At 36.4% G+C, this 27,366-nt stretch overlaps 4 protein-coding genes across 4 annotated transcripts; 3 read left to right on the top strand and 1 right to left on the bottom strand.

Moving 5' to 3' along the window:
• Positions 1-2,276: 2,276 nt before the first annotated feature.
• LOC125194478 (epoxide hydrolase A-like) lies at positions 2,277-4,417 on the top strand. Its single transcript, XM_048092716.1, has 3 exons — positions 2,277-2,854; positions 3,578-3,807; positions 4,040-4,417. Exons 1-3 carry the CDS (start codon positions 2,378-2,380, stop codon positions 4,284-4,286), a joined length of 954 nt encoding a protein of 317 aa, XP_047948673.1. The 5' UTR covers positions 2,277-2,377; the 3' UTR covers positions 4,287-4,417.
• A 69-nt stretch (positions 4,418-4,486) lies between these two features.
• Positions 4,487-6,393, top strand: LOC125194477 (epoxide hydrolase A-like). The gene is made up of 3 exons (XM_048092715.1): positions 4,487-5,102; positions 5,574-5,803; positions 5,988-6,393. Exons 1-3 carry the CDS (start codon positions 4,626-4,628, stop codon positions 6,241-6,243), a joined length of 963 nt encoding a protein of 320 aa, XP_047948672.1. The 5' UTR covers positions 4,487-4,625; the 3' UTR covers positions 6,244-6,393.
• Positions 6,369-10,713, bottom strand: LOC125194479 (protein GAMETE EXPRESSED 2). The gene is made up of 15 exons (XM_048092717.1): positions 10,617-10,713; positions 10,060-10,398; positions 9,655-9,981; positions 9,369-9,572; positions 9,245-9,297; positions 9,026-9,167; positions 8,620-8,928; positions 8,366-8,490; positions 8,069-8,289; positions 7,670-7,888; positions 7,378-7,595; positions 7,066-7,304; positions 6,812-6,968; positions 6,577-6,740; positions 6,369-6,505 (listed from the first exon to the last, which is right to left on the bottom strand). The coding sequence occupies exons 1-15, from the start codon at positions 10,696-10,698 to the stop codon at positions 6,473-6,475; spliced, it is 2,832 nt and encodes a 943-aa protein (XP_047948674.1). The 5' UTR covers positions 10,699-10,713; the 3' UTR covers positions 6,369-6,472.
• An 8,511-nt stretch (positions 10,714-19,224) lies between these two features.
• LOC125192259 (protein DETOXIFICATION 55) lies at positions 19,225-21,139 on the top strand. The gene is made up of 2 exons (XM_048089784.1): positions 19,225-19,418; positions 19,506-21,139. The coding sequence occupies exons 1-2, from the start codon at positions 19,374-19,376 to the stop codon at positions 20,934-20,936; spliced, it is 1,476 nt and encodes a 491-aa protein (XP_047945741.1). The 5' UTR covers positions 19,225-19,373; the 3' UTR covers positions 20,937-21,139.
• The last annotated feature ends 6,227 nt before the right edge of the window (positions 21,140-27,366 follow it).

The following is a 27,366-nucleotide window of genomic DNA, read 5'->3' as shown; positions in this document are numbered from 1 at the left end:
ACACGAATAATTGATTTTTTATTGTTGGATAATTATTAAGTCCACAAAGAATATAAACAAACGATGGATTTGGTAAATATAGAATGCTAACTAAAATAAAAAATATATAAAGCGTTGTCTAAAATGAAAATAAATAAATGAAAAAGACAATTCAAACGTGATGGATGGAGGGAGAGACTGAGAAAATTATAAACTCTTGTTTGCCTGTACAAGAGTGGAGTAAATCATCTCACCAAAAAGAAAATGGAGAAAATAGAGCACAGTTTAATCCCCTTCAATAACGGCATGCAGTGATATGAGTCATGAGAGGCTATTACATTATTGGCACTGACACTTTTTTTAAAAAAAAAATGATCAATTCAATATTAAGAATTTAATTAAAGCTCAGTAAAATGGTTATCAAAAAGGTTCAAATAAATGTTTGGGTTAGCTTGAAAAGGTTTGGAAATGCCTTTTTCACAAATTGTCCCTCTATTTGGTTAATTTGTTAGTGTGAAAAGCCATGAAAATATGCTCGTTCATATTTCTTTCTATATAGTCATGACTCATGAAAGAAGTGATCATTCTTTTAATTTTTGTGGATATGATTCTTCATTCTTGTTTTTTTGTGATGGCATTGATTGATAGTACTCTAAAACTAGGGGCGGAGCCACGGTGGGGCAGGGGCCCTGGGCCCCTCAGCCATTTTGATGAATAGTATATATACGGAGTATATGTATGCAACAATATGGATATAATATGTTAGCGCAGTTGAGTTGTGTGGCAGCCTCTAATGCTCAGTGTGAGCAATGGTGTCGAGTTATAATCCTAGCGGGAGCGGCATTCTTATTTTCAAATATTTTCTTCTATTTTGGATTCATTTATGTTTCATTATATTCATATTAAATAGATTTATAATATTCGTAAAATTGATTTTATTCCTGTACTAGTTCATTTACCTTTTTTTTCTCAAATTATTGTTGTTTATTCCCTCGTACTCATTTACTCCTACACTGATTTTATGCTTGTAAGTCATTTACTTTTATAATATTAGTAAAATTGATTTTATGCTTAAATATATTTTATGGTTTTCTCACATTAATGACTTCTCTTGATTTTTTTACTAGTAATTTTGTACGAATCATTTTATATTGTAATCATAAAAAATGATTTTTATAATTACAAATAAAAAATAATTCTTTGATTCCATAAATATCATAAAATATTCTCTTGGAGTATATAATAATATTTTTAATTGATGTCCTTTATTAAAAAAAATATGGAAAAGAGAATAACTCTTTGATCTAATTAATATGTAAATATATCATATTATTAGTAAAATGGTGCTATGCTCTAAAAATCTATTCAGTAATTAATTTTCTCATCATTCGTTTCCAACGTGCGGCTTTTTATAATATGATCACGTCTGAGTTATTTCCATGTCGTTAGCACTAAACGCACTCAGCAAATTTTAATGGTAGTTTGGACCCCACCGCTGAAATTCTGGCTCCTCCACTATCTAAAACATTTATATGATGAAAAGTTAGGTTATTTTGTCTATATCCTACATCTTGTTTTTGTAAACACTTTTTTTGCAAATTAGGAGTAATGAAATTTCAAATGAAGGTTTAAAATGTCCTTCACCAGTGTTATCCTTACAAAGGTAGATGTGAACCAAACACTTTGTTATCTACTTTATGCATTTCTCTATCAACCAACCAACAAACCGAAAGGAACTATTCATAAAGCTGGGAAAAGCATGTTTAAATTACCTATTCTCTTCGCTCATAAACAATATAGTAGTCTTATATAGTAGGAGTACGTCGATTGCACATGTTTTAACTTTTAACGAAAAATTTGATAAAGTAAAAGATAAAAGAAAAAGTATAAAATATATAGTAAAAAAAAAAAATATTGGCACCTAATATCATGAAATTTTTAAAAAGTTTCTCACAAACTTTGAAATTGATAGATAATATCATAAACTTTACCCTGAGTTTGTTATTTCTCACCAGTAAAAAAATTCTAATTATATTAATAAATTGGGGAATAAATTTGGAGGGTGTGTTTCAAGAAAAACTATTCTCAAAGATTGAAAATCTTGAAACTCTTGAAGTTGTTGTCGAGAAATTACGGAAAAAATATATATCATGATATTATTTGCCGGAATAACAAACTTAGGGTAAAGTTCCTGATATTATTAATCTAGTAATTTTTTAAAAATTCTATAATATTAGGTGTGAATATCTCAATATAAAAAATATAAAGTCTCTTTCTAAAAAATTAAAGTTATGGCCTGACTTTTCACCAAACACAAAACGATAAGCAAACACTTCTTTAGCAAACGTTCAGTCAGTCATCATCACCTCAGTCGGCACCAAAAAAAGAAAAAAGAAAAATGGAGAAAATAGAGCACAAACTGATTCCGGTCAACGGCCTGCAGATGCACGTGGCGGAGGTCGGCGAGGGGCCGCTAGTCCTCTTCATCCACGGCTTCCCGGAGCTCTGGTACTCGTGGCGCCACCAGATGACGTTCGTGGCGGCGCAAGGTTACCACGCGGTGGCGCCGGATATGAGAGGCTACGGCGAAACCACTGGCGCGCCGCTGGACGAGCCGTCGAAATTCAGCATCATGCACCTGGTGGGCGACCTGATCGCGCTGCTGAACGCGGTGGCGCCGAATGAAGAGAAGGTGTTTGTTGTTGGGCATGACTGGGGCGCCAACGTGGCTTGGCATCTCGCTATGTACAGGCCTGATAGGGTCAGAGCTTTGGTCAATCTCAGCGTGCCTTTTACTCCCAGGAATCCTGCCATGAATGCGGTTCAGTCGTTTCAGAAATTGTTTGGCGATGATCACTATATCTGCAGGTTTCAGGTTGACAATCGTTTCTTGCTTAGTTTACATTTTCTGTTTAGATTCTTCATTCTGCTCTTACTTTGTTTACATTTTCTGTTTAGAATGATTTATTACATTGCTTTAGGTTGTAGTTCTGCGATTTGTATTCAATTTGTTAGCTCATTTTCCCTCAAGATCCGAAAGGTAGAACCATCGATTGGATTATAGAACGGTTGTATAGATTCTTAAATTTGCTTTTGGGGTTGTGAACATTGAATTTTTACCACTAAAGATGTGATTTTTGGGGAAGATTTGTGGTTGGTTTGGATCTTGAATTGCAGTGATGAGCTTAGAATGATTTGATCACTTGCTTTAAATAGTAAAAACTTGCAGTTTGCTTGGTTCTTGAATTTTTAGTAGGAGAATGGAACCATTTACTTTCTTTTGAATTGTAGTTCCTTGTATTCCTTTTGTTCGAGTAATGATTGGATTTTACGATCTTGATTTTTATGATTCTGAGGTAAAGACTTAATGAAGAAGAGCCATGGATCTTGATTGTCTTGTTGTAGAGAATGCTGATCTGAATTTTTGAACATTTTTATCAACAACAAACCATTATTTAATCACTTGCATGTAATCTCATATTTTAGTACAGTATCTCATTAATTCTTGAGAACAAAGTTTCTGATCTTGGAGGGAGATTTTACATGGAAAATTGTAGGACCTAAGTTCCCTAGATGCTTATTCTTGTAAATGTTGCAGGAACCCGGTGATATAGAAGCTGAGTTTAAGAAGGTTGGCACAAAGGAGGTTCTCAAGAACATACTTTCATTCCGCGAGCCTGCTCCCCTGTTCTTCCCTAAGGGCAAAGGATTTACCTACTCCACTGATAGAGCACCTTGGCTGACGGTGCATGATCTTGAATATTATGTTAGCAGATTTGAGAACAGTGGCTTCACTGGAGGAGTGAATTACTATCGTGCGCTTCCTTTGTGAGCATTTCCTCATCACTTGTGGTTTTGTTGCCTTCATCACTTTTACTGAAAATTGCATTAGGGAGTACAATGGACGGCTTGAGTATCTGTATTGTCAAGCTTTATTCAATTATCCGTTTTTTTTCAACCATTATGGACCCGACATTGGAGCAGCCCATCTCATTTATAACCTTATCCGGACTAAGATACCTAATTCTACTAGCGCTTACTTCTACTTGTGTTGCTGCAGAAACTGGGAACTGAATGCCCCCTGGTCAGGAGCTGGAGTAACAGTGCCAACGAAGTTCATTACCGGGGAATTTGACCTTGTTTATCATACCCCTGGGACCAAAGATTACATACACGGAGGTGGATTCAAGAAATTTGTGCCATTGTTGGAGGATGTGGTCGTGGTTGAAGGTGCTGCTCACTTTGTCAATCAAGAAAGGCCAGACGAGATCAATGAACTTATATATGCTTTTATAAAGCAGTTCTAATCACTGGAATCGCATGAGACTAGGCTTCAAGCTTATGTATACAACTTCAACTTCTTCCCCTAATGAATGAATGTATGAGTAATGTAGCTTGACATATGTTGTTCAAAAAAGTTGATGATTTGGTTAGTATATCCCCTTACCGTTTATCCACTTACATTGCTTTCTTAGAATTTTCAAATTTTGGATAGAGTAGAACAATCTCAGTATCTCATTGGCTGCTGCGACCAACGGCGGCTTCAACAATTTGACCATTGACTAATATTTTATAATTGTATTAGTCTTAACTCTTAAATGCTGATGGATGGAGGGAAAGACTTTTGTTTGTAGTGAGAAAAGAAAATGGAAAAAATAGAGCACAGAGTGATTCCCGTCAACGGCTTGCAGATGCACGTAGCGGAGGTGGGCGAGGGGCCGCTAGTGCTCTTCATCCATGGCTTCCCGGAGCTCTGGTACTCATGGCGCCACCAGATGACTTTCGTGGCGGCGCAAGGTTACCACGCGGTGGCGCCGGATATGAGAGGCTACGGAGAAACCACAGGCGCGCCGCTGGATGACCCATCGAAATTCACCATAATGCACCTGGTTGGCGACCTGGTCGCACTGCTGAACGCGGTGGCGCCGAATGAAGAGAAGGTGTTTGTTGTCGGGCATGACTGGGGTGCCAACGTGGCTTGGCATCTCGCTATGTATCGGCCCGATAGAGTCAGGGCTTTGGTCAATCTAGGCGTGCCTTTTTTCCCCGGAAATCCTGAGGCGAATCCGGTTGAGGCGTTTCGGAAATTGTATGGTGATGATCACTATATCTGCAGGTTTCAGGTTGGCTATCGTTTCTTACTTACTTTACCTTTTGGATTCTTCATTCTGCTCATGGGGTGGCTGAACAGCTCTATGTATGTACCTGGAATCTCAGTGAGGAAATTAGAATGATTTAATTACTTTGCTCTTCAATCTGTGAGTTGTAGACAACTTGTATATTGAGATTGGATTGGATTGGACTATTGATTGGATTTTAAGACCTTTGCTTATTTGTTGGAGTGCGCTTGGATATTGGATTTGAGTTTGTTTGAATCTATATGATTATGAAGTAAAGACTTAGTGATGAAGAGCCACACAATTTTGAACAATTTTTTTTATTCCCAACAACAAACCATTATTTAGGATTTTAGATGGAACAAGAAGCTATTTACGAGCATTTTCTGTGGCCAGGATTATGTAAATAATTGCAGGACCTAAATTCTCTACATATTTAAAATATTAGATGCATATATTTTCTTGTAAATTTTGCAGGAGCCTGGTGATATAGAAGGTGAGTTTAAGAAGATTGGCACCAAGGAAGTTCTCAAGAATATTCTGTCATACCGTGAGCCTGCTCCCTTTTTCTTCCCCAAGGGCAAAGGATTTATCTACTCCACTGATAGAGCGCCTTGGTTGACAGAGGATGATCTTCACTATTATGTTACCAAATTTGACAAGACTGGTTTCACCGGAGGAGTCAACTACTATCGCGTGTTTGTCTTGTGAGTAGTTTTTATTGCCTCCATCACTTTAGATGAAAATTTCATCCAATTTATAGCCTTATCTCTTTATCTAATGAGCTCCGTTAATCAGAGTAGCTGATCTCATTTATGGCCTTATCCGGACTAACATACCTAATTCTACTACCATTAATTTCTACTTTCTTGTATTGTTGCTAATTTACAGAAACTGTGAACTGAACGCCCCCTGGTCAGGAGCTGGGGTAACAGTGCCAGCAAAGTTCATCACCGGGGAATTTGACCCTACCTATCATATTCCTGGGACCAAAGAGTACATACATGGAGGCGGATTCAAGCAATTCGTGCCATTGTTGGAGGACGTGGTCGTGCTTGAAGGAGCTGCTCACTTTATCAATCAAGAAAGGCCGGATGAGATCAACCAACATATATATGCTTTTATAAAGCAGTTCGAAACAAAATAGTCACTAGAATCATACTCTATGATTTAGGCTTCTAGATCATGTATACAACTTCTTCTAGATGATAAACAGGCTATTTGTTCACAAACAAGCATTTAGCCATGACTCTACAAGTCAATTTAAGATAACTACTATATATACATTCAATTTCAATGAGCTAACAATAAACTAAAATTTGGATAAGTAAAAACTTGTTGGAGCTTCAGTTCTGTCTTCCACATATGCATGGCAACTACCTCTCATTTTCAGAAGCATCCATATCCAGCTGCAAATGCAACATCATTTAGAATTTTATTCTTCTTCTATATAAAATATTAGAATAAAAAATCAGCTTACATTTTCTTTTGAAGAATGTTCAAGTTTGGATAGCTCAATCTCCTTAGCCTTCCTCCTCCTCTTCTCCCGGGCTAAAACAACGGCACATTTGCATATGAAGAACAGCAGCAGCAACCCAAGAGAGATCACAAGTATCGATTCGACTACGATTGCAGATCCTAAAACTGCACCAAAACTCAAACTTAGTTTTTCTTTTTCTCTCTATTTTAAGCCTGAAACTATGATCACGTCTTACTATGAGCTGCCAATGAACTCATGGGCTTGTATCGTACGAGGTTTACTGTTGACTCAGCAAACAGAGGTGTCGACATCATCTGATCACAGTTCGGGTAGCATCCATGGTTACCAAGATCATTCACTGTCAGTGTCAACACAGCTCCATGCTGGCCTTCCTGCAGAGTGAGAGGGAGAGAGGGATAAAGCATTTAGGTTTAACGAGGATGAAATCCGTTGTGCCATTGTATCGCTATGAATTCCTAATGGACTCACATGGTAAGATAGCTTCTGCAAGATACTGTTGCATTCCTCAATTGCACCCCTAAATCTGATCCCCTTTGCTCTCACCATGAAATGCTTTGATATTGTAACAAATGTTTGGAGAGGCTGCCATTGATAGCTGCTCTTCATCTTTAACTCAGTCGATGCGACGAGCTCTGCAGGGAGGCTAGTCGACAGGAATCCATCGCTCACCTCCATCGTCAACACAATCAAGAAATGGGAATGGTTTCCTACACCTCAAAAGCATTATAAAATTTTAATAACTACAGTACTTGATTTCTTTGAGAAAGGTTCAATTATTACCAGGAAAGTTCTGAAGATCAGGGTCGTGAACACCAACAGAATTCTCACGAAAAATCTGCACTCCATCACTCGTATCATTTAATACGACGAATGATGGGGCGTTTATCACAGGAGCGTCGTTCACAGGCTGCACGAAGATGGGAACGTTGACATCGTTCCTCCCATTGCTGTTCTCGGAATAAAGTGTGATCATATCATCACCATAGAAATCACGGTTTCTGTCACAAAGGGAAGCAAATCAGACTATGTTTTTATCCACAAACACAGACACGAAGTGATCATATCTATGTACCCAGAATATTGGATAGATTGCAGGGCTGAGTTTACTACATCAATACAACCAATCAGCTTCAGTTCATCAACCTTTTTATGGACTGAAAATTTGTCCCAATTAGGCCTCCAAAACTGCACTTGCGTAGGAGATAGCTGAACTGTACCAGATTTTGAACTCAGAGTGACACTTATGTTTTCTCCCAAGTCCGAATAAGTGACTTCAAATCCATTAAAACCACTGCATGAGTTAAAACATAGTCAACCATGAGATTAGCACAACGTCGAGCATCTGTCGGACTGGTTTATTTAATAAACTATTACTAGGTGTTGTAAGATTTGTGAGATCTATAGGAAAAGATTTCTTGAAACTTCAATCAGAATCATAGACTACAGTTCAGAGGCAAGCTTTCTTTCTTACCCGAATGTGGGACTAACGCCCTCTTCTACAGCTTGCAAGTTGCTCGGGATCGAAGCAAAGTGAGGCGGTCTGCAGACGATGAGCAAACCCACAGCAGCAGAGGCAAGGTTCCCATTTGAATCGGACATCGTATAAGAGAAATCATCATTACCATAGAAATCCTTATATGGCGTGTACCTAAAGACACTGCTTCCGTACAGTAGGAGTGAACCATGCCTTGGCTGCAAAACCAAACCAATCACACCAGATAAACATGGTTGATAAATTTAAGGAACAACTCAAATCATTTCTTTCCACCTTGGAATATTCAACAACTGTTGCATTTGCACCAGAAAAAGAGTCATTTCTCGTAACATCAAAATCAAGTGCCTCATCCTCCCAAATGGAAGCTGTGTCATTGCGAGCTACAGGGAAATACTCATCTGCACAATAATTTTTACAACTTGGTGGTTATAAAGGAGAGATGGTTATCTTATCTTTACCAAGTCGATATAGGACTAGTAGAGAACAAAAATTGTAGTCCTAACCAAGCCTCAGACGACACTACTTACAGTTATAGACGTGAACACCAAAGGGACATGGCACGAAGCGCTCTCCCTTATAAGAAGCACACAGCTCATAGGTTCCAATATCATTTGCAAGATACTTAACCGTGTACAACCCATTGTTGTTGTCAGCAAAATCCCATGTAGAGAAGGCAGATTTGTTGATTGAAGCAATCTCCAATCTCAAGTGTGATTCTTGTAAAAGCACAGGATTTGAATAGGAATCCACGAGGCGTACAACTATGTCATTTTTCACCATCTTCGCCACTTTCTCTGAAAACCTCACCACCCCAGAGAGTGAGACATTGACAGCCCCTGCATCAGCCACGAACATCAGGATGAAGAACATAAGCATCGGCTTGTTATAAAACAGACCTACTGACATTATTGCTAAGAACTTTTGAATGGGAACCTGCAGTCACTTCCTTTCTAAATGCACGACCACCATTCAAGGCGATGTTCCCACAAAAAACACGCATCTCATGCAAGCCGCTCTTCTCAGATTTATAACTAACATCAAAGTCGCTAGCCTTGAAATTCCAGTTATCGTTTATCTGTCAACTACCAAAATTCTTGTGATCTGTATCATCTGATGGGAAACAGAAGAAAAGATATCTAGAAATAAATTTACATTGTTTCTTGTAGCAATCACTCCATGATTCAATTTTCCAGAGGAGAAGCTTCCTGTAGAAGAGAATTGAGATACATGATTTTCCTATAATACTAGAACAAAATTATGCTGTATGAACTCATACCATTAGACGCCCTTATTTGTATTCTTGGTTGTATAATCTGTGAATCAGACAACTGTATAATGTGAACTCGAAGGTTTTCTAGCTGAACCTGAGAAGGATACAAATAGGCATCCCTCAAAAAAATCGAAAACTTTGCAGTTTCACCAACAACAGAGCTATTTAAACCCGATCCATTAACTATGCTGTTAACTCCATCGCAGTAACCTGTTTTAGTCATCCAGAAAAAGTCCTTGTTGAGAAACGAATGTCCATAAATGAGGAAGTTGAGTATATTTCTCTCGAGTACCTATATATACAGCGAAATCATATGGTGTGTTGGAGATCAGGGTGTTCTTCTCCTTATCTGATATATTGAGTGTGAAGTTCCCAGGCTCATATAGGGTGAAGGAGAACGACTGAGTTCCAGGGGCGACGTCTCTGAAGAGAAGATCAGATAACGGCATGGACAGATTGGTTCCCTTTTCGAAAACTTCAAGGTCGAATTCATATGATCCAGAAACCAAGTTCCCATATCGATCATACTGGTGGATTAACCCTTCCATATTCGAGAACAGTTGGAAATGTTTCGTTTCCACCTTCAGCCGAGCTTCACAGCGGGAGATATCCAGTTTCCCTGCAGGGAAAGTTGATAGGTATCAATCTAAGAGCTAATAAAAATGGAGCATTCAAGGCTATGAAATGCGTGAACCACCTGGATGCACCATGAACGGTAGTGGCGATCCGTGCAGTGTTTGGTTTTCGGTTTCTACATGAAGGAGGAGGCTTCCTGCAGTAGCTGCAATGAACTCAAGGCAGAGGTGTTGTTGCTCATTCCATCCTTTGAATGATGTGTTGAGTAGAGTTGCTGGGATTCCATCCGAGGTCGTTGCAGATAATGAGAAAGTGTAGTCTCTTGATCCTTCACTGGTTGAAGTGACCTCGTTGCCAAATGCATCTCTGGGGAGGATGAACACTTCAGCCCTCGTTCCAGCTACGAACTCATCTGCCCCGTCTCCCCATGACATAATCCCTGCCGCGGGATACATTTTCCCTACACATTTGCTCAAAATTGTAGATCATAACTAGTAAGAATGAGCCAATCCAACCTTAATTGAACACGCATTTCCCTTTTCTACAAGGAGTTCCAATTCGAATTCGGTTAAGTATTATACACACATAGGCAACACAACTGCACAATGAATTCAATCAAGCAACAATTAATTTTTGCATAATTTGAATTGCTGGGATTTCAATAAAGAGAGAAAAAACCTGGGTTGACTTGAAAGTGCAAGGAGGAATCGAAGACGCGAAAATGGTCGTCAACGATGAGCACATCAAAGAGACCAACCATGAGAGGGCTGAAAGTGATTCTCCAATCGTCGATTCCGCCATCCAATTGCAAAGAAACCCCAGTTATAAAACTGCTATTTCCTATCTTATCATTCACTATCAGATAAGGACTAAACTCAAATTCATATTTCCCCTTCTCGTAATTCCCAATAACTCTCACATTGATCGTTGCAATGTCGCCTGCTGCGAAATTTCCTTCATCATTGGGCCAACTGAATATAAAAACAGGCAATTCCACTGCGCCATCTGCACGAAACAAACAGGATCAGAGAAAATTTCTGAAAATTAGGAGGGATTTTGGCAAGTGTACCTGAATTTGCATGTTGGGGATTGAGAGAGAATGCAAAGAAGGTAGTGAGACAGAGTGATAGCAGAAGAATTTGGGACGCCATTGTTGATGTGATTTGGTCGTTTTTTTTTCGGTTTTGGTACGAACATGATGAGTGAAAATAGGAGTAATGGATTTCAAGGCGGGAAGTTTAAAATACATTAATACAAACATTTTTTATTATTTTGAGTTTGACACGGATTTTGCAAAATTGGTAAAATAAGAGAGAGGTAGTGAGAAAAAGTGAATAAAGTATTGTTAGTGGAGAAAATATGTCACACCTCATTAAAGAGAATTTTTTTTTTTTAAATTATAAAGTTATGAGACCGACTAAAAAGGAAAACGTGTATACTATTGTAGAACAGATGAAATAAATTACTCCCTCCGTCCCATTAGAAATGCAACGTTTTCCTTTTTGGGTTATTCCAATAAAAATGAAACGTTTCCTAAAATGGAAGCAACACTATCTCTACTTTTTCTCTTCTCTCTTACTTTACTCTCTTCTCATTAACTCACAAAACAACATTGCATAAAATCTCGTGCCGAAAACCAAATGTTGCATATTTATTGGGACGGAGGGAGTATTTAATAGAGTTGCATTTATGAACCAACATAAATTTAGCCCCTGGTTCATTTATTTATTTTTGGAGATTTTGTAAAACCAAAAATAATATATTTGGTTTTCAAATGCAGTCCATTTCTTCTCCCTTGGGCTTAGTGTGATGAGAGGAGGGGATATATGTTTAGAGATCTAATCTTTAAGGAATGATTAGGCCCAACAAAATTTGGAGAAAACAATAGTGGTACTAAATAAATCCATATGTTTATGTGGTGGGATAGTCATCAGCTATGTCAATCGAATCAGTTCAATAGATTTTAGGTCAATCCTACTTAAGTTGTGGGTTAATCGGGTATAAGCTCATTGAACTAAAATTTTATTGAGTTACACATTTTTATTCAACCCCTAAACGTTTGGGTTTAGGGCTAGCCCTACGGGCTAATCGAATTGTTAACGGTAAAATTAACATGTGATAAAACCTATGCACAATGATGAAAAGTTCTCGTATTTACAAATTACAAAACATTTAATTATGAGAATCTTGGATATACTATGTTTAACTCGATAATTGATTTTTTTCACTTCTCATTGTCTTAGGCTTTTGTCTCCAATTCTAGATCAAATCCTAATTATTCATATAAAATTTGTCTACACAAATATCAGTATATGAGTCTGGGAATAGGTGAGAAGATCTGCGATCGAGTAAAAACACGACATGTGTAGAGTGTCTAGGAGAGACTAGTAGTGTTAAATAAACACGATAATTAATTGCATAAAATTAATACAGGAAGAAGTCTAGTAACATAGGTTCAAGCTATTTTGAATTAAGTTAGGATTAAGTAGCTATCGCCCCTCCTATGATTTGTATGTCCTACTCCCAACTATAGTAAGTAACTATAGTGGGGAGTAGTTATTTCTAGTACAGTTGGTAATAAGTTATTGAATTAGTATAGGAAGGAGTCTAGTAACATAGGTTCAAGCTATTTTGAATTAAGTTAGGATTAAGTAGCTATCGCCCCTCCTATGATTTGTATGTCCTATTCCCAACTATAGTAAGGGCATGTTTGATAAATTAGTAATACCAAGATAGAGAATTATATATGGACATTTCTAATTGTTTGATACCATAGTTAAGCTTAATTCAAAGCCCAATATAAGACCAGGGCCCTATCTAATCTTACCAAAATTATAACATTAACCTTGTTTATGTATCTCACCAATTTGTCAAGTTAAGCCATGTTATTTAATATACAATACAAATTTACATAATTTCTTTTCTATCAAACAACAACGGAAAAAAAATCATATCTTTGCATATCTTGACATGAAGCCCGTATTTCTTATCTTGTTTTACATATCTTCTCATATCCCATCTTTTGTATCAAACGAGTCCTAAGTAACTATAGTGGGGAGTAGTTATTTCTAGTACAATTGGTAATAAGTTATTGAATTAATATAGGAAGAAGTTTAGTAACATAGGTTCAAGCTATTTTGAATTAAGTTAGGATTAAGTAGCTATTGCCCCTCCTATGATTTGTACGTCCTACTCCCAACTATAGTAAGTAACTATAGTGGGGAGTAGTTATTTCTAGTACAATTAGTAATAAGATATTGAAGTATTGTTAGTAACGAATGAGACTCATTCTATTAGAGAGAAAAAAAAATTTCATGAATAGAATTGGTTTATTTTTAAAAGACATTCTAAAATAATAAATATGATTTATTTTTAAGAGAAGAAGGGAGTTTTTCATTAGTCGCATTCAAGATGATTGCATTTTTTATTGCACTTGATTTTAGATGAGGATAATGAGTGTAGAGAGGAAAATGTACCATGTTTTATTGAGGAGGAGAGAGAAAGAGATAAACTTTTTACTAAAAATAGAAATAAAATATTTTAATAAAAAATTTGAGACAAACTAAAAAAAGAGAAATCATGACCCCTAAAATAAGATAGCATTAAGTACTTGTTTGTGGTGATATACTAAAAACATAAATAAAAAAATTCGATATTCGGACCACGTTTTATTTCTGGAGTTAATAGGCTGAATATGAGAATCACCTTTGTGTTTTCAATGCAGATCCAATCATATGGTTAAGATGGGAAAGAAACAATGTTTTAAATGAGAAACTTCTCACTATTCCTAACAATAAAGATAGGAGAATATACATTGATGTTGTTAAAATCGTGTATATCAAGATTGAAGTTTGGCAAGAACCTTACTCATTAATTATTATTATTATTACCATTTTTTCTCAAATTATCTGTAATATCATTATTGCACGTGAAGTTAGGTTTCCTCTGCCTAACTATTATAGTGATAAAATAAATAGTGACAAAATTTTTGCCTAACCCTCAATATCAGTTCGGGGCTTTTGATCTAAAAAAGGGATCATTAAAACGTATTTTTGCCCCAAATTAAGATATATGCATATTTAAATTGGCATTATGAGGTGTTTGATATGTGAAAGTATTTATAGAAATTATTGGCGTATTGGATTCACACTTTCATTGCTTATTAATTATATGATAATAATTTCCTAAAAGAACGTCATATTCAGAATTCTTGATAATTATACAGCATATTAAGCTAATATTAAATAGTTACTTAATTCAACATAATTTTCTTAAACTAGAATAGCTTCACAAAGGCAGATTCGGCCGGATGATATTCACTAACCATCTTTATGTCGTACTTCATTATGTATATTACTTTTCATTTTTCTACACATTAGTATTTCTTATTTCTTTTCTTTAATTTCAGTTTTATGATTTAGTTGAATTTTATGGTACTTGTTATCGAGAATTTATTGTTGTCACCTTTTTGTATAAGATATGATTATTTAGTGTTAGTAAATTCAAAAAGGAGGGTATATAGTAATTACGATCTGACCTTTATACTCATCATAATTTACTAATTACTATTTATTTGATCTTTAATTATTTCTTTCTTTTTTACTGTGATATTCGTATCACTATCTACCGACAAACATAATAATCAAGTAGAAAGTAATATTAATCATAATTTGGTCCAATAAAGAAGAAAGAAAAAAGTAGAAAAAAAGCAGTAATTTCATAAAGAAATCTTAAGACAGTGATTGATGACTTAACGAGAATTTAATTATTAAGGCAAGAAAAAGTGTGGTCCTAACACTTAATTAACTCTCATCTAAAATTGAAGCCACATGGTTGAGATTGAAGAAATTCTTGATCATGTCATGCCCTATTTCTTGTAGTTGATTGATAACTAACATCACATGATTGTGACCTCACTTTATCCCCCCTCAAATTAAAATTAATAAAAATTATAAAGAATATAATATCATACGTGACTTAATATTTTCTATATTTGAAAAATATTTTAGGCACTTTTCGGTATGAAACTGAAATTAAATTGAACTCTAATACAAAATGGAAAACCTAGTGCTTCCCCTAAAATCAACTCCTGTTACAATGGAATGGTGAAAATTAGGATAATGTCATATCAACTTATAAATCCATGTTACATGATAATGCACCCCACCCACCCCCACCCAATCACATGATAATTTGCATCACATAGAAATTTTTGTGTTTGAGTCCCTTGAATAACTAGTTGAGCATGTTGAGTCCTTTTTGGTAAGCTTCATTTATCTTCCATGCTCCATTTATATATTAATGGTGCACATCCATGCCATACACCCCATCATCAAAGTGAAAGAATTCTTTCTTTGCTAATAAAAAGGATATTTTGATGAATGAAAGTGTTTTTGACTGGTAGAATCCATATATTAATTATAATTGTGGGAGAAGTCCAAACATCTTAGAGATCAGAAAAGAAATTAATTAAGATAACCATTAAATTAAGTTGGGTTTGCTGGAGTTTCACATTCTCCCTTTGGGAATTCATAGAAAAGTAACACATGTACATTATGAAGATATGCACGAGGCATACATATACATATATTTATATGCATATAAACTATATACAAGAGGGGGAGAGAGACAGAGAAAAGAAGCACGTTTGGATTACCTAAAAATTGACATGCATGTGCATGCAACGAAGGGTACGTATGGTGGCATCCACAACAGCCTTTCACCAGAAGATATGAATTGAAATTCGAATTTTTTGTGATCCTCACGACAAAAGAATGCCAAAAATATGTATTGAGATTACTCATAAATATGCATTAAAGATATCTTCACTTTTGAGGATTAATTTGGATAGATTAAAACACTATAGGTTGAGGTTGATTCATTATTCACTAAGATATCCAAAGACGTTTCTCATTGAAATACTTGAATTTGAGAAATCGTAATAATAAGAATAAAAATATCTTAGTCATGTATTTTATACGGGTATTGAGAAAAATGCGATTATATTGATTAAAATCCAAAGATAATCATACTTGAGATTTGAGATCTCTAAATATTGAAACAGAAGGATTGAAGATTGAGCACAGACTCAACTAGCATTTATCTGTTGAATATCAACTAGTTATCGATAATGCCATTACCTAGCTAGCTTGTTTTCTAACCAAAAGTTGGGCAAGTTGGTTTCATTCTTGAGTAAGGGGGGTATTTAGGGATTTAGATGAGCAAAAATATTCAAGATTAACAGGTTTGGGTTGGATATGATTAATCAATATTCCAAAACTGAATGCATATCAAGTTGCACTAGTCCACCTCAATCTCTTGTCTATCACTTAATTATGGCACTTGCAGTGTACAATAAAAGAATAGAAAAACTTAAGTGACACTGACTCGAGGTGCACAAGAAGGAATCCTAATCCATATGGAGTGGCATATTTGTCATTTTACTAATGTTTAAATGTGTGTGGATCAAGACATGAGACAAGAATGCTAAAAGAGTCTTCATTTATCTAAGATGGTTGGAGTTTTAGAAGTTTTCATATAGTACTAACCAACTTATTCATTGCAACTTACTACTGGTACAAATAGAGTGTGCACCCCATAAAGAAGCACCACCAACAAGGACAAAGTAAAAATCAAGTGCCAGACAATTCTTGGTTTTTATGGTTGACTCTCTGTGGATTTGTCTTTTGGAATTTCATCGTGTTTAATTTCTTGGCATATCATGATGAAACGAATCGAGACGAGACCAAATAATGTGGACAATCTAGCCATAGCAGATTCTCTCCACCAAGCCATTGTCCTAGGTTATGATCTGCTTCCTAAATCATGGTCAAGATTATAGTGCTAATAAAGAGCATTCTTCACTATCCCACAGGACAAGACTCAAAGTGCTATATATCTTGTTTGCATTTTCAACAACCATGGCCCCTACAAGGGAATATTATGGCACTACTGTTATGTTTCGGATTGCATTTCGACTGTATGATTTATTATTTGGTTCCGGCCCTACATAATTTTGAGCAGGGAGAGTCTTGAGTAAAATCATTGGACAAGGCATGACCTGATCTGCATACTAATAAATTACAAAAGTGGCATGAATTTATGAAATTTAAAATACATCACTGTCGTTCCCAAGGATTTGAAGAGCATTCTACTCTTCTCAAGATAACTATTCATTAGAACTCGACCTTGCTTGTCAACAAACTACATTAAGCAAAGTGGATATGGGGCAAAGGCATGTTAGCTAGAGTCAAGTTTCTGCAAGTTAGATTTCAGTAACTCAAGCTCTTAGAGAGTAACAGTAAACATTATAAATATAGATGTGACATGTATAAAATAGCACGTTTGCCTCAACCTAAATCACGAGGAGTGAAAATAAAGGAAAGAATAATAGCCCACAAGAAGAAAATATCTCATTGACTCACCAAAAGGATCGAGATTACCCTACTATTTCATCCTCGAGTCCATAAGTGTGAGAAAATGCATTTCATCTGTTAAATAAACGAGCCACGCCGTGTTTGCCTGTCAGTTGTTTCTGTTGTTCATAACCACTCCATAAGACCTTGGGACCAAGAAAAAAGCAACATAGCAACAGCAAGAGATTATGACAGTTTAAAAATAGCACTTTTTCTCCCTTACAGTACTGCCCCTTTTGGGGTTCAATAAGGAAATGAGTGGGGAGGTACCCCATCGCATCCCCATCCCATCCAATCCCATCCCATCTTTCAACGGTGAGAATAAAAGTAGATGCTTGAGATGCAATTTGCCTACAAGATTATGCGAAGTGGGGATAATAATTTACGCGCGGGTTTGATTTGTCACTCATTTGGTGCAACAAATAAACACATGCATGGTTTCATATGAGCATGACAAGATATTTCCAGGTTGCAAACAGATCGGACTTCAAATGGACCAATGACCTTCAGACAAAGGCACCATATGTTATGCTCTCAGCAACAGATAACTGGGTACAAATTTTTTTACATATAACGTGCTTTGAGATAGATGCTTTTCATAATAGATGAAAGGTAAAAATGTTCTATTTTTACAGGATGGATAACAGAAAAGCACACAACAGTTTCCTACATAAATGAAAAAAAAATCAGGATGCATGAGATATCTATACACAAATCTGCATTGTTTCATTGTTTGTCTCTTACGGACATGCACAAGTGCAAAAGGATGATGTTGTGAAATTTACTCTATGATGCTTATGGGATACATGTCTTTGTAGAGATTATGGTATATGATGGAAACTATAAAATATAACTCCAAAACTAACTAAATCTAGGGTAGCAGCATTGTACACATTTTTTTACCACAGAAGATGTGGAAATTGAGGGTGTAGAGAGGGTGTGTGTTTGTGTGGGTGTCTCTTTCTCAAAGAACCTAACTAGTACAAAGTGGAAATGGGGCAACGTTTACAGAAAGAAGTCTTCTAGTAGAAACTTTACTGGATAAGGCATGCATGTGCTATAGTTGACAAGGAGATTTTCCCGGGGATCTTGGATACACTTGTGATGCAAGCACAAGATGGAAGATTTTTGCTTACTCGAAAATAATAGCTAGAATGCGATATGGACCTGAACAAATTCCTTCCACCACTACAAATAGATTCTTCCCATCATTAAGTGACAGAGGCATGATGGTGATATTGTGCAGATATTTTGATAAAGGTTCTTGGCAATATTAAGAAGTCTAACTCTCAGGCAAAAAAGTAGTTCAACATTCTTAATGCAACACATAATATGGTACACAGTACAATAGAGATTTATAACAAACTACTAATACAGAACAACATTATGAACATTTCAAAGGAAATTAGTAAAAGCAAGCGTAAACCACCTTACAAGGTTACACCTAAAGACCACAGTGAAGAGTAAAAACATCATTTTGCAAGTGGGTTAATATTGAAATTATATTTAACCACAAGGGTTATTCAGCTCTTAAAAAGATTACAACTAATTAGGCCAGCAGAAATCAGACTATACATGAAAAAATGACAACTATAAATACAGAAAACCCCTACATGTGAAGATAAATCGTATATTTAGGTAAATATTACTCTTCTGCAAGATTCTTTTATTTGAGGTAGCAGATATGCTCAGATATATTTGGCAAAGTTACAAATTAAAGTTTGAGGAATCTGTTATGTATGAGATTAGGGCACAAAGCCACTATAGATTCTTATTTTACCATTTAATTAGATGTTCCATCACAAGTAAGAGGAAAAAGAATTTTGAAAACCCACCACCCGAGGGCCTATAAAAAGTCCTTACTGTCCCATGGGATGTCACTCCCATAACAGCATGGGAGTAAGTGGGCTGTAAGCATGCATGTTGAAGTGCAGAAAAGTGTGTATGAGCTGTGAGATCAACAGTGCCACATAACTCAACCAAATAAGAGAGGAGAAAAGAAGAACAAGCAAAAAGGAAAATGATGGCAGCAATCGACAACAAAAAAAGGCTGACAATGATAGAGGTGAGATTAATAAAATCTTCAAAGCTCAAAGAACATAATACTATGTACCAGTAACATTCTATAATGCTGACAAGTCTTTTATGCTAGGTGATAGAGGAACTGAAGAATGTTTTTGACATTGGATTTCCGATATTGGTTATGGGCATATTAAATTACCTGAAAAACATGATTTCAGTAGCATGCATAGGAAGGCTAGGAAGCGTGGAGCTGGCAGGAGGTGCTCTAGCCATCGGCTTCACCAACATTACAGGTTACTCTGTGCTCTATGGCCTTGCCATTGGAATGGAACCACTCTGCAGCCAAGCTTTTGGATCCAAGAACTTCACCATGGTGTCTCTCACCCTTCAAAAAACCATAATTCTGTTGCTTTTTGCATCAATACCCATTGGGATTCTTTGGATATATCTTGGGCCTCTGTTATTATGGCTCAATCAAGAACCAGAAGTAGTACATATTGCTAGCCTTTACTGCCACTCTGCAATTCCTGATCTTATTGTCAACAGCCTACTTCATCCTCTACGTATCTACATACGCAGCAAAGGGAAAACATGGCCATTGCTATGGTGCACTCTGGTTGCAACACTACTACATTTTCCAATTGCCATCTTCTTTACTTTCTATCAACATCTTGGCATCCAGGGGATAGCAATTTCCACATTTATTGCCAATCTTAACTTCTTGCTACTTCTTTTAGGCTATATAAAATGTTCTCATGAAGAGAAGATTCATTTGTTTAAATCCTCAGCAAAACCTTCAAACAAGCCAGGCTTTATCTCACTTTGGAAGGAATGGGGAATGCTACTTCAACTAACAATCCCTACTTGCCTGGGTGTTTGTTTGGAATGGTGGTGGTACGAGTTGATGACACTTCTATCTGGTTACCTCTACAAACCCCATGTTGCACTTGCAACATCAGCTATCGTAATACAAACCACATCTCTTATGTACACATTGCCTTCAGCACTTAGTGCAGCTATTTCTACTAGAGTGGGCAACGAACTTGGAGCAGGCAGGCCAAACAAGGCACGCTTAGCAACTGTAGTAGCCATAGCATTGGCATTTCTCTCATCTGTATTTGGATTTCTACTGACAACATTAGGAAGAGAAGCATGGGGCAGGGTCTTCACCAATGACAATGAAGTTCTTGAGCTGACAGTGGCAGTGCTGCCTATTATTGGACTTTGTGAGCTAGCCAATTGTCCACAAACCACTTGTTGTGGGGCTCTCCGAGGAAGTGCTAGGCCTAGCATTGGTGCAGCTATAAACTTTTGTTCATTCTACATGATGGGAGCACCTGTGGCAGTAGCTCTGGCTTTTTTCTGGAATATGGGGTTCATGGGCCTTTGTTATGGGCTTTTAGCAGCTCAGGTCGTATGCGTATTATCCATTTTATCAGTAATTGATAGAACAGATTGGGAGAATGAAGCGCTGCGGGCGAATGACTTGGTTGGTGTAAGCAATGAATATGTGCAAGCAGATTTATTATTAAAATGTGAGGAAGAAGTGATTGCCTTATAAAAAATTTGACTAGTCCAAATGCATAAAATATAGCCAGGTTATATGTGAGTGGTAGAGAAACAATGATGTAAGTATTTTTCATTCTATCATTAATCTTAGAAGTATAAAGTGGTACCATTTCTTTGTATGCAAGGTGTACCGTTCAAAACAATATAATATGTTATTTGGTTGACTCTATAGAAAAATTTTATACTAATACAAGATTTCTGACACATTAACAGTTACCAACTTACCATAAATTCTTGCTCCTGCTGTCAATGTTACCCGTATCATTTATCTGATGGTTTCTTATCTGAAAAACTCCACAGATCCCCTATTTATGTTGGTTCACTTCACAAAATAAAAACCATCAATTAACAATCTGCATATACCAATTCGAATTGCAAGCTGGTTCAAACATTCATGTTCTTTTACTTTCTTTCTTTTCTGCAGAAAGCCAGAAATTAAACTTTTCCTCTCTCCCCAGCATAACAAGTGACACAGTGAAATCTATGTGACTATGTCTAGTACCAATATTCTTTAAACACAAAGTAAGATTCTTGAATATTCAATCTCAACACACATCTGTTGCTGCCCTGTAGTAATGTCAAAATTGTAAGCAGTACTGATCTCAATGAAATCAAAGAACATGATATAAGATAAAGAAAAACAATAAGTTCCTTATCCATACAAGCCACAACTAGCTAATACCATAGCATTGAAAATTGAAATGTCAATAACGTATGCAAAATATTTTAGATTTTCCTAGAAATTATAATGCATGCAGAATTAAGAAACACGATGAACTTGATTATCAAGAAAGCTTTTTATAGGATGTATAAATCAATCGTAAAATGCAAGAGGTCCAATCATTTCCACCATGCTTGATCATCTACTCTGAATTACTTTACTGTGAAAATCTGAACACTAACCTTGTCCTCTTGTAAGGGGGGTGAGGTTAGAGATAAGACCTAACCAAAAGGTTCTAATATAATTTACTTAGCTAAAAACTCAAAAAGGCACTCTGAGTTACTTCAGAAGAACATATGTCAGTTGGAATGACCATTGGCAGACACGATTTTCTCATTCATGATAATGTATATTAATATAACAAAGAATTCACTTCGCATACATCAAAGACCAAATTGGAAATGATCAACGAATTGATATGAAAAATTAAGAGATGACTAAGTTTATTTAGTTTCAGTGCATATACACTGACACCTAATAATTTGTTATCTTAGTTCTCTTTAAGTACTTCCAGAGAACCGTTGTTGTTTTGATGCAGCATGAAAGAACATATTCCAAGGAAAACTATGAAACCGGAAGCTCTTTATATCTTATCCAATACTCATGAGCAAGAGCAATTTGTGTAAATACCCACTGAATTAACAAGCTCTACATTGTAATGAAACAGGTGTCATTGGAGATTCAAGTGATGAATAGGTTTCCACAAGAGGCGCATATCGAACATGTTAGTGATAAATAGGCAATATCAACATTAACTATTCCTACTAAACACATACAAACAGAGAGAGAGAGAGAGAGACTTGCCATGCTCCTAACTTTCCACATTATGACCTTTCATAGCTTGCTTGTGAAACGAGTTGTTTTTCTTCTTTGCTTTTAATAAAAAGCCTTGGCTCAGGGATATTGCCTTAGGACTTATCATTGTTATTACCTGTCTCTTCTTTCCCTTTCGAATCTCCTAAATCTCCCTCTGTCTTGCAAACTTCAATGCTCTAGCTAATAAGGGAAATCTAAAATTTCCCCACTCCCCACTCACCAATCCCAAGTTCAGCTAAATTAGTATTTCAATCAGAAAAGAAGATCAAGCAATAATGATGGTCACAATCACGATGGCGACAAAGATTTTGTAGAAAAAGAAAATAGAAAAGAGGAGAGCTTCCCACTAGACGACATGCCTAATTTTCCAAAATACTTTATTTCACTATCTATCAAGCATCACACCAACTTTATCCATTGAAATCCATCATCTCACAGTAAATCAGAACTAATTTCTCTTATTTTCTTTAATAAAGGAAAGGCATGCTATATCATCGCCAAAACCAACAATGATACCATAAATCTCCCAAATACTCTGTAACAACACTTAAAATTCAATTCGAGCAACTACAAATACACAACCAATAAAATAGCTCCACGAAAACCGCCCTTGCGTTGTAAACAACATCAATCAGAATACAGCATTTCATTCAGTATCCGAAGAAATTATTTAAACAGGGGATGAAATCATGAAAATTGGAAACAACAAAATTTCAGCTCGCAGTTAAAGATAAAGCATTAAATTTCATGCTCTGAAAATCGCAGTTGACAATTGCTACCTGAAGAAGAAGGTAGTCAGAACTGATCGCATTATACCGCAGCGAAATTCATGCAGATCAAATTGATTTCATACGATTTGATCACTTGAGTTGAGTCTGGTGATTATAAAATTAAATTGTGAAACTTAATCATGGGCTTGAAATGATGATAGAACTTTAAATGGGCCAAATTTTAGGGCTTTTTATAAACAGGTTGATGGCTACACCATAATTATAGCCCAATTGGGTCCTCCATAATTAAGCAATTATTTTCTGGTCTTGAAAAAGGATTATACTGTGCATTATATATTTTTCTAACTAAATAGTTAAAATACCAATTATTCTGAAAAAATTATAGCAATTTTTTCATTATTTTCACCTCCATCTTTATAGGTGTTGTTTGGGGAACTGGGCTGATCCTCATGGTCACATTGGAGTACAGCTCAATTTTAATGAAACGAGCAATCCTTAAATATCAAATCAGAATAACTGATTTTTAGCTAATATTTTATCGATATTGAGTAGGCAAAGAATAAAGTCATACCCCCTCCGTCCGCTATTAGGAGTCTCAGTCACTTTGCACACTCGTTTTGTAAAAATGATACCCCCGTCGCACAAAAGATGTCACACTTTCCTTTTTAGTTTGTCCCATAAAAGATGTCACATTTCCCTTTTTGGAAAAAATTCTCTCTCACATGAATATAAAAATTATATTTTCTCTCTTCATTTAACACACAAAACAAAACCTCCTAAAATCTCGTGTCGTCCCACAAGTGTGACATCTTTTGTGGAAGGAGGGAGTAATAAATATTTAAAGTGGAGAAATGGTAAAGTAAGAGAGAGAATAATGTTGAGAAGAGTCTTATCTAAGTTATTCTCTCTCTTACTTTACTATTTCTTTACTTTAACTATTTATTATCATTTTTACAAAATGAGTGCGCAAAAGTGACTGATACTTTTAACGGCGGACGGAGGGGGTAATTGAATTTATTGTAAGTGATTAAATATTTCTTTATAATTTAACGTTCATCTTACTAAATTGGTTTTCAATCAAATTTCAACATATATGATCGTAATTATAGTACTACCCCAGCTCCAAAGTATTTGATGATTTTTTTTTTTAGTATGATAAGAAATTAATGTATTAAAAAATAAAATTGACGAGAGTAGTGAGAGAGTGGAATAATATAAGAGAGATGAAAAGAGTGTAAAGTAGTATGAGAATGAGAGGGGCCAAGATCCCCTGCTGTGCACAACAGGGGCTGTGGCAAATACACACACACATTGAATTGTTTTATAATAAATAAAACTAATATTTTAATATTATACTTTAACAATTAAAAAATGTTTGTATGGAACAGCACCCCCTGTTGTGCTACAGCCACAGCAGGAGATCCAAACCCGAACGAAAAAGGATAAAGTTATTGTCAAAATAAGAAATGACTCAACTACCTTGAAACAATCCAATATACGGAATACTGACTTAACTAAGTGCATGGTAATTGGAAAGCCACGTGACCACGACACAAGATATTGGTATATAACAGTAGTATTTACCCATTGGCAAGAAGACAATTGTCACTTATTATATATTTGTACAACAGCACTGTTTTATATTGAGGATAATTACTTATAGTTAAAAGTCATGAGTCATTGCACATCGCCACTGTGCAGATAAGGGAGCTAGTGTATGGGAAATAAGAAGTGAAATGGGGACAAAAAAATTGCACATTGCCACGCTGATAAGAGAGCTAATGTTGTTGTTTAACAATATTCCTCAACCCTATAAAATTGAATCATTCTTACATCGGGAGAGGCCAGCTAAAGTGTGAATTAAAATTAATAGTGATGGCAGTTGGAATAAAGATTTGAAGAGAGCGGGTGTTGGCGGTGTCCTAAGAGAAAGCTTTGGTAAGTGGATCTCGGGATTCGAAATAAAGTGTGGATTGCATTGCATCAGTGACAGAACCAGAAAATTGAACAAGCCGGGGCTAAAATTTAAAAAGAAAATATATATATATATATATATATATATATTAAAATATTTAATTTTACATGTAATGTCTGTTCAACTTTTACGACACACTAGATGATAACTGTTTTCGACGAGTCGCCATGTCTTGAAATCGCCGAAGAATAGTCTCATTTCCAATTTTTTTGAAAATTCCCTTCTCAATGTGTACCACCATGATATCATTCATCCATTCGTCTTGATAGATTTCTTGATCGGAGGCGACAATTGCAACGAGTGGATAGATGTGTGAATTAGGGATTTTCGAGAGAGAGAATTTTGGGAGAAAGAATTTCTATTGAATTGAATATTGAGAAGTGAGATTACCATTTGAATTGGGCGTCTGAACCCCACTTAAAAGGTAAACCTCTAATTAGCTAACTAACAATCAATGGTACCAATCATGGCATACATCACACTCCCCACAATGTTGGCATAGGGGATTGCTAGCATTTCCAGCCTTTCTTCTTCACTCTTTGGTGTCTGTTCCATTGTCAACCTGAAATGCTGAGCTAGAGGTGTTGCTGTGGTCTTGGAGTTGTCCATTCTGAATCTTTTCAGAACCCTTGAGATGTAATCACTTTGATTCAGCCATATTTCTCTTCTTTCCCTGTTTCTTATAATGTTCATACCAAGGATCCTCTTAGCTCCACCTAGATCCTTCATATCAAAAACTGAATTCAAGTCATCTTTGACTTTCTGCACCTCAACCTTAGATGCATCTGCTACCAGCATATCATCAACATATAGAAGCAGGTAGGCCACAGCAACTCCCGGCCTTTTCTTTATATAAACACATTCATCATAGCTAGACCTCACAAACCCATTACTCAGCACAAAATCATCAAATTTCTTGTGCCACTGCCTACTAGCTTGTTTTAACCCATATAAACTTTTCTTGAGTAGACAAACTTTATTCTCCATTCCAGGTTTAATAAACCCCTCAGGCTGGCACATGTATATAGTTTCTTCAAGGTCACCATGTAGAAATGCAGTTTTTACATCCAACTGCTCAAGCTCTCAATCTAACTTTGCAACAACAGCTAACAAAATTCTAATAGAAGTATGTTTGACTACAGGGGAGAATACCTCATTGAAGTCAATCCCATGCTCTTGTGTAAATCCCCGAGCCACCAATCTTGCCTTGAATCTAATTTGTTCATTGTTTGCAGATTCAATTTTCTTTTTGAACAGCCACTTGCAAGTCACCAACTTCCTGTCCTCCACCTTATCCACCAATATCCAAGTGCCATTCTTGATGAGTGAATCAATCTCATCAATCATAGCTCTTACCCACTTGTCTCTATCTCTGCAGTTCATAGCTTCCTTGTATGACCCAGGCTCAGAAAACTCAATCTCCTCAGCCACACACAAAGCAAAGTACAGCAATTCAGAGTCTGCAAATCTAGATGGAGGTTTCACATTTCTTCGGCCCCTATCTCTGGTTAACTGATAGTTTCTGAGGTCTGGTGGTTGAGCCATCTCTGTGTCAACCACTTCATTTTCAGTCTGCAACTCACTACTCTCATCATCAGTCTGATCCTTGCTCTCCACCTCAAAATGAACAGCTGGCTGGGAGCTATTTTCAGGCTTCTCTTGTTTCTTGAAGGGCATCTCAGTCTCCATGAAGGTCACATCTCTACTCACCAACACCTTGTGATTCCCTGGTTCAATGCACCACAATCTATAACCCTTCACACCCTGCTGATAACCCAACATCACACACCTCAATGCTCTTGCATCCAGCTTAGTTTGCTTGATATATGCAAAAGCCTTGCAGCCAAAATTTCTAATGTGTGAGTAATCTCCATAACTGCCATACCATCTCAAATCTGGAGTGTCACCATCAATACTAGAAGATGGACATTTATTGATCAATTTAACCGCAGTAGCCACAGCCTCTGCCCAGAATTTTTTCTCCATCCCAGAGGTGAAAAGCATACACCTAACCCTCTCCATTATGGTCCTATTGGCTCTTTCAGCAACTCCATTCTGTTGGGGGTTTAATGGGACAGTCCTGTGCCTCTTTATCCCCTTACTTTGACAAAAAACCTCAAACTCCTTTGACAAGAACTCAAGGCCATTATCTGTCCTAAGGCATTTCACCACACAACCC

Source organism: Salvia hispanica, chromosome 6, assembly GCF_023119035.1.
Source record: "Salvia hispanica cultivar TCC Black 2014 chromosome 6, UniMelb_Shisp_WGS_1.0, whole genome shotgun sequence".
Lineage (NCBI taxonomy): Eukaryota > Viridiplantae > Streptophyta > Magnoliopsida > Lamiales > Lamiaceae > Salvia > Salvia hispanica.
Note: the sequence above shows the minus strand (reverse complement) of the source record. Positions and strands in the feature narration are given on the sequence as shown.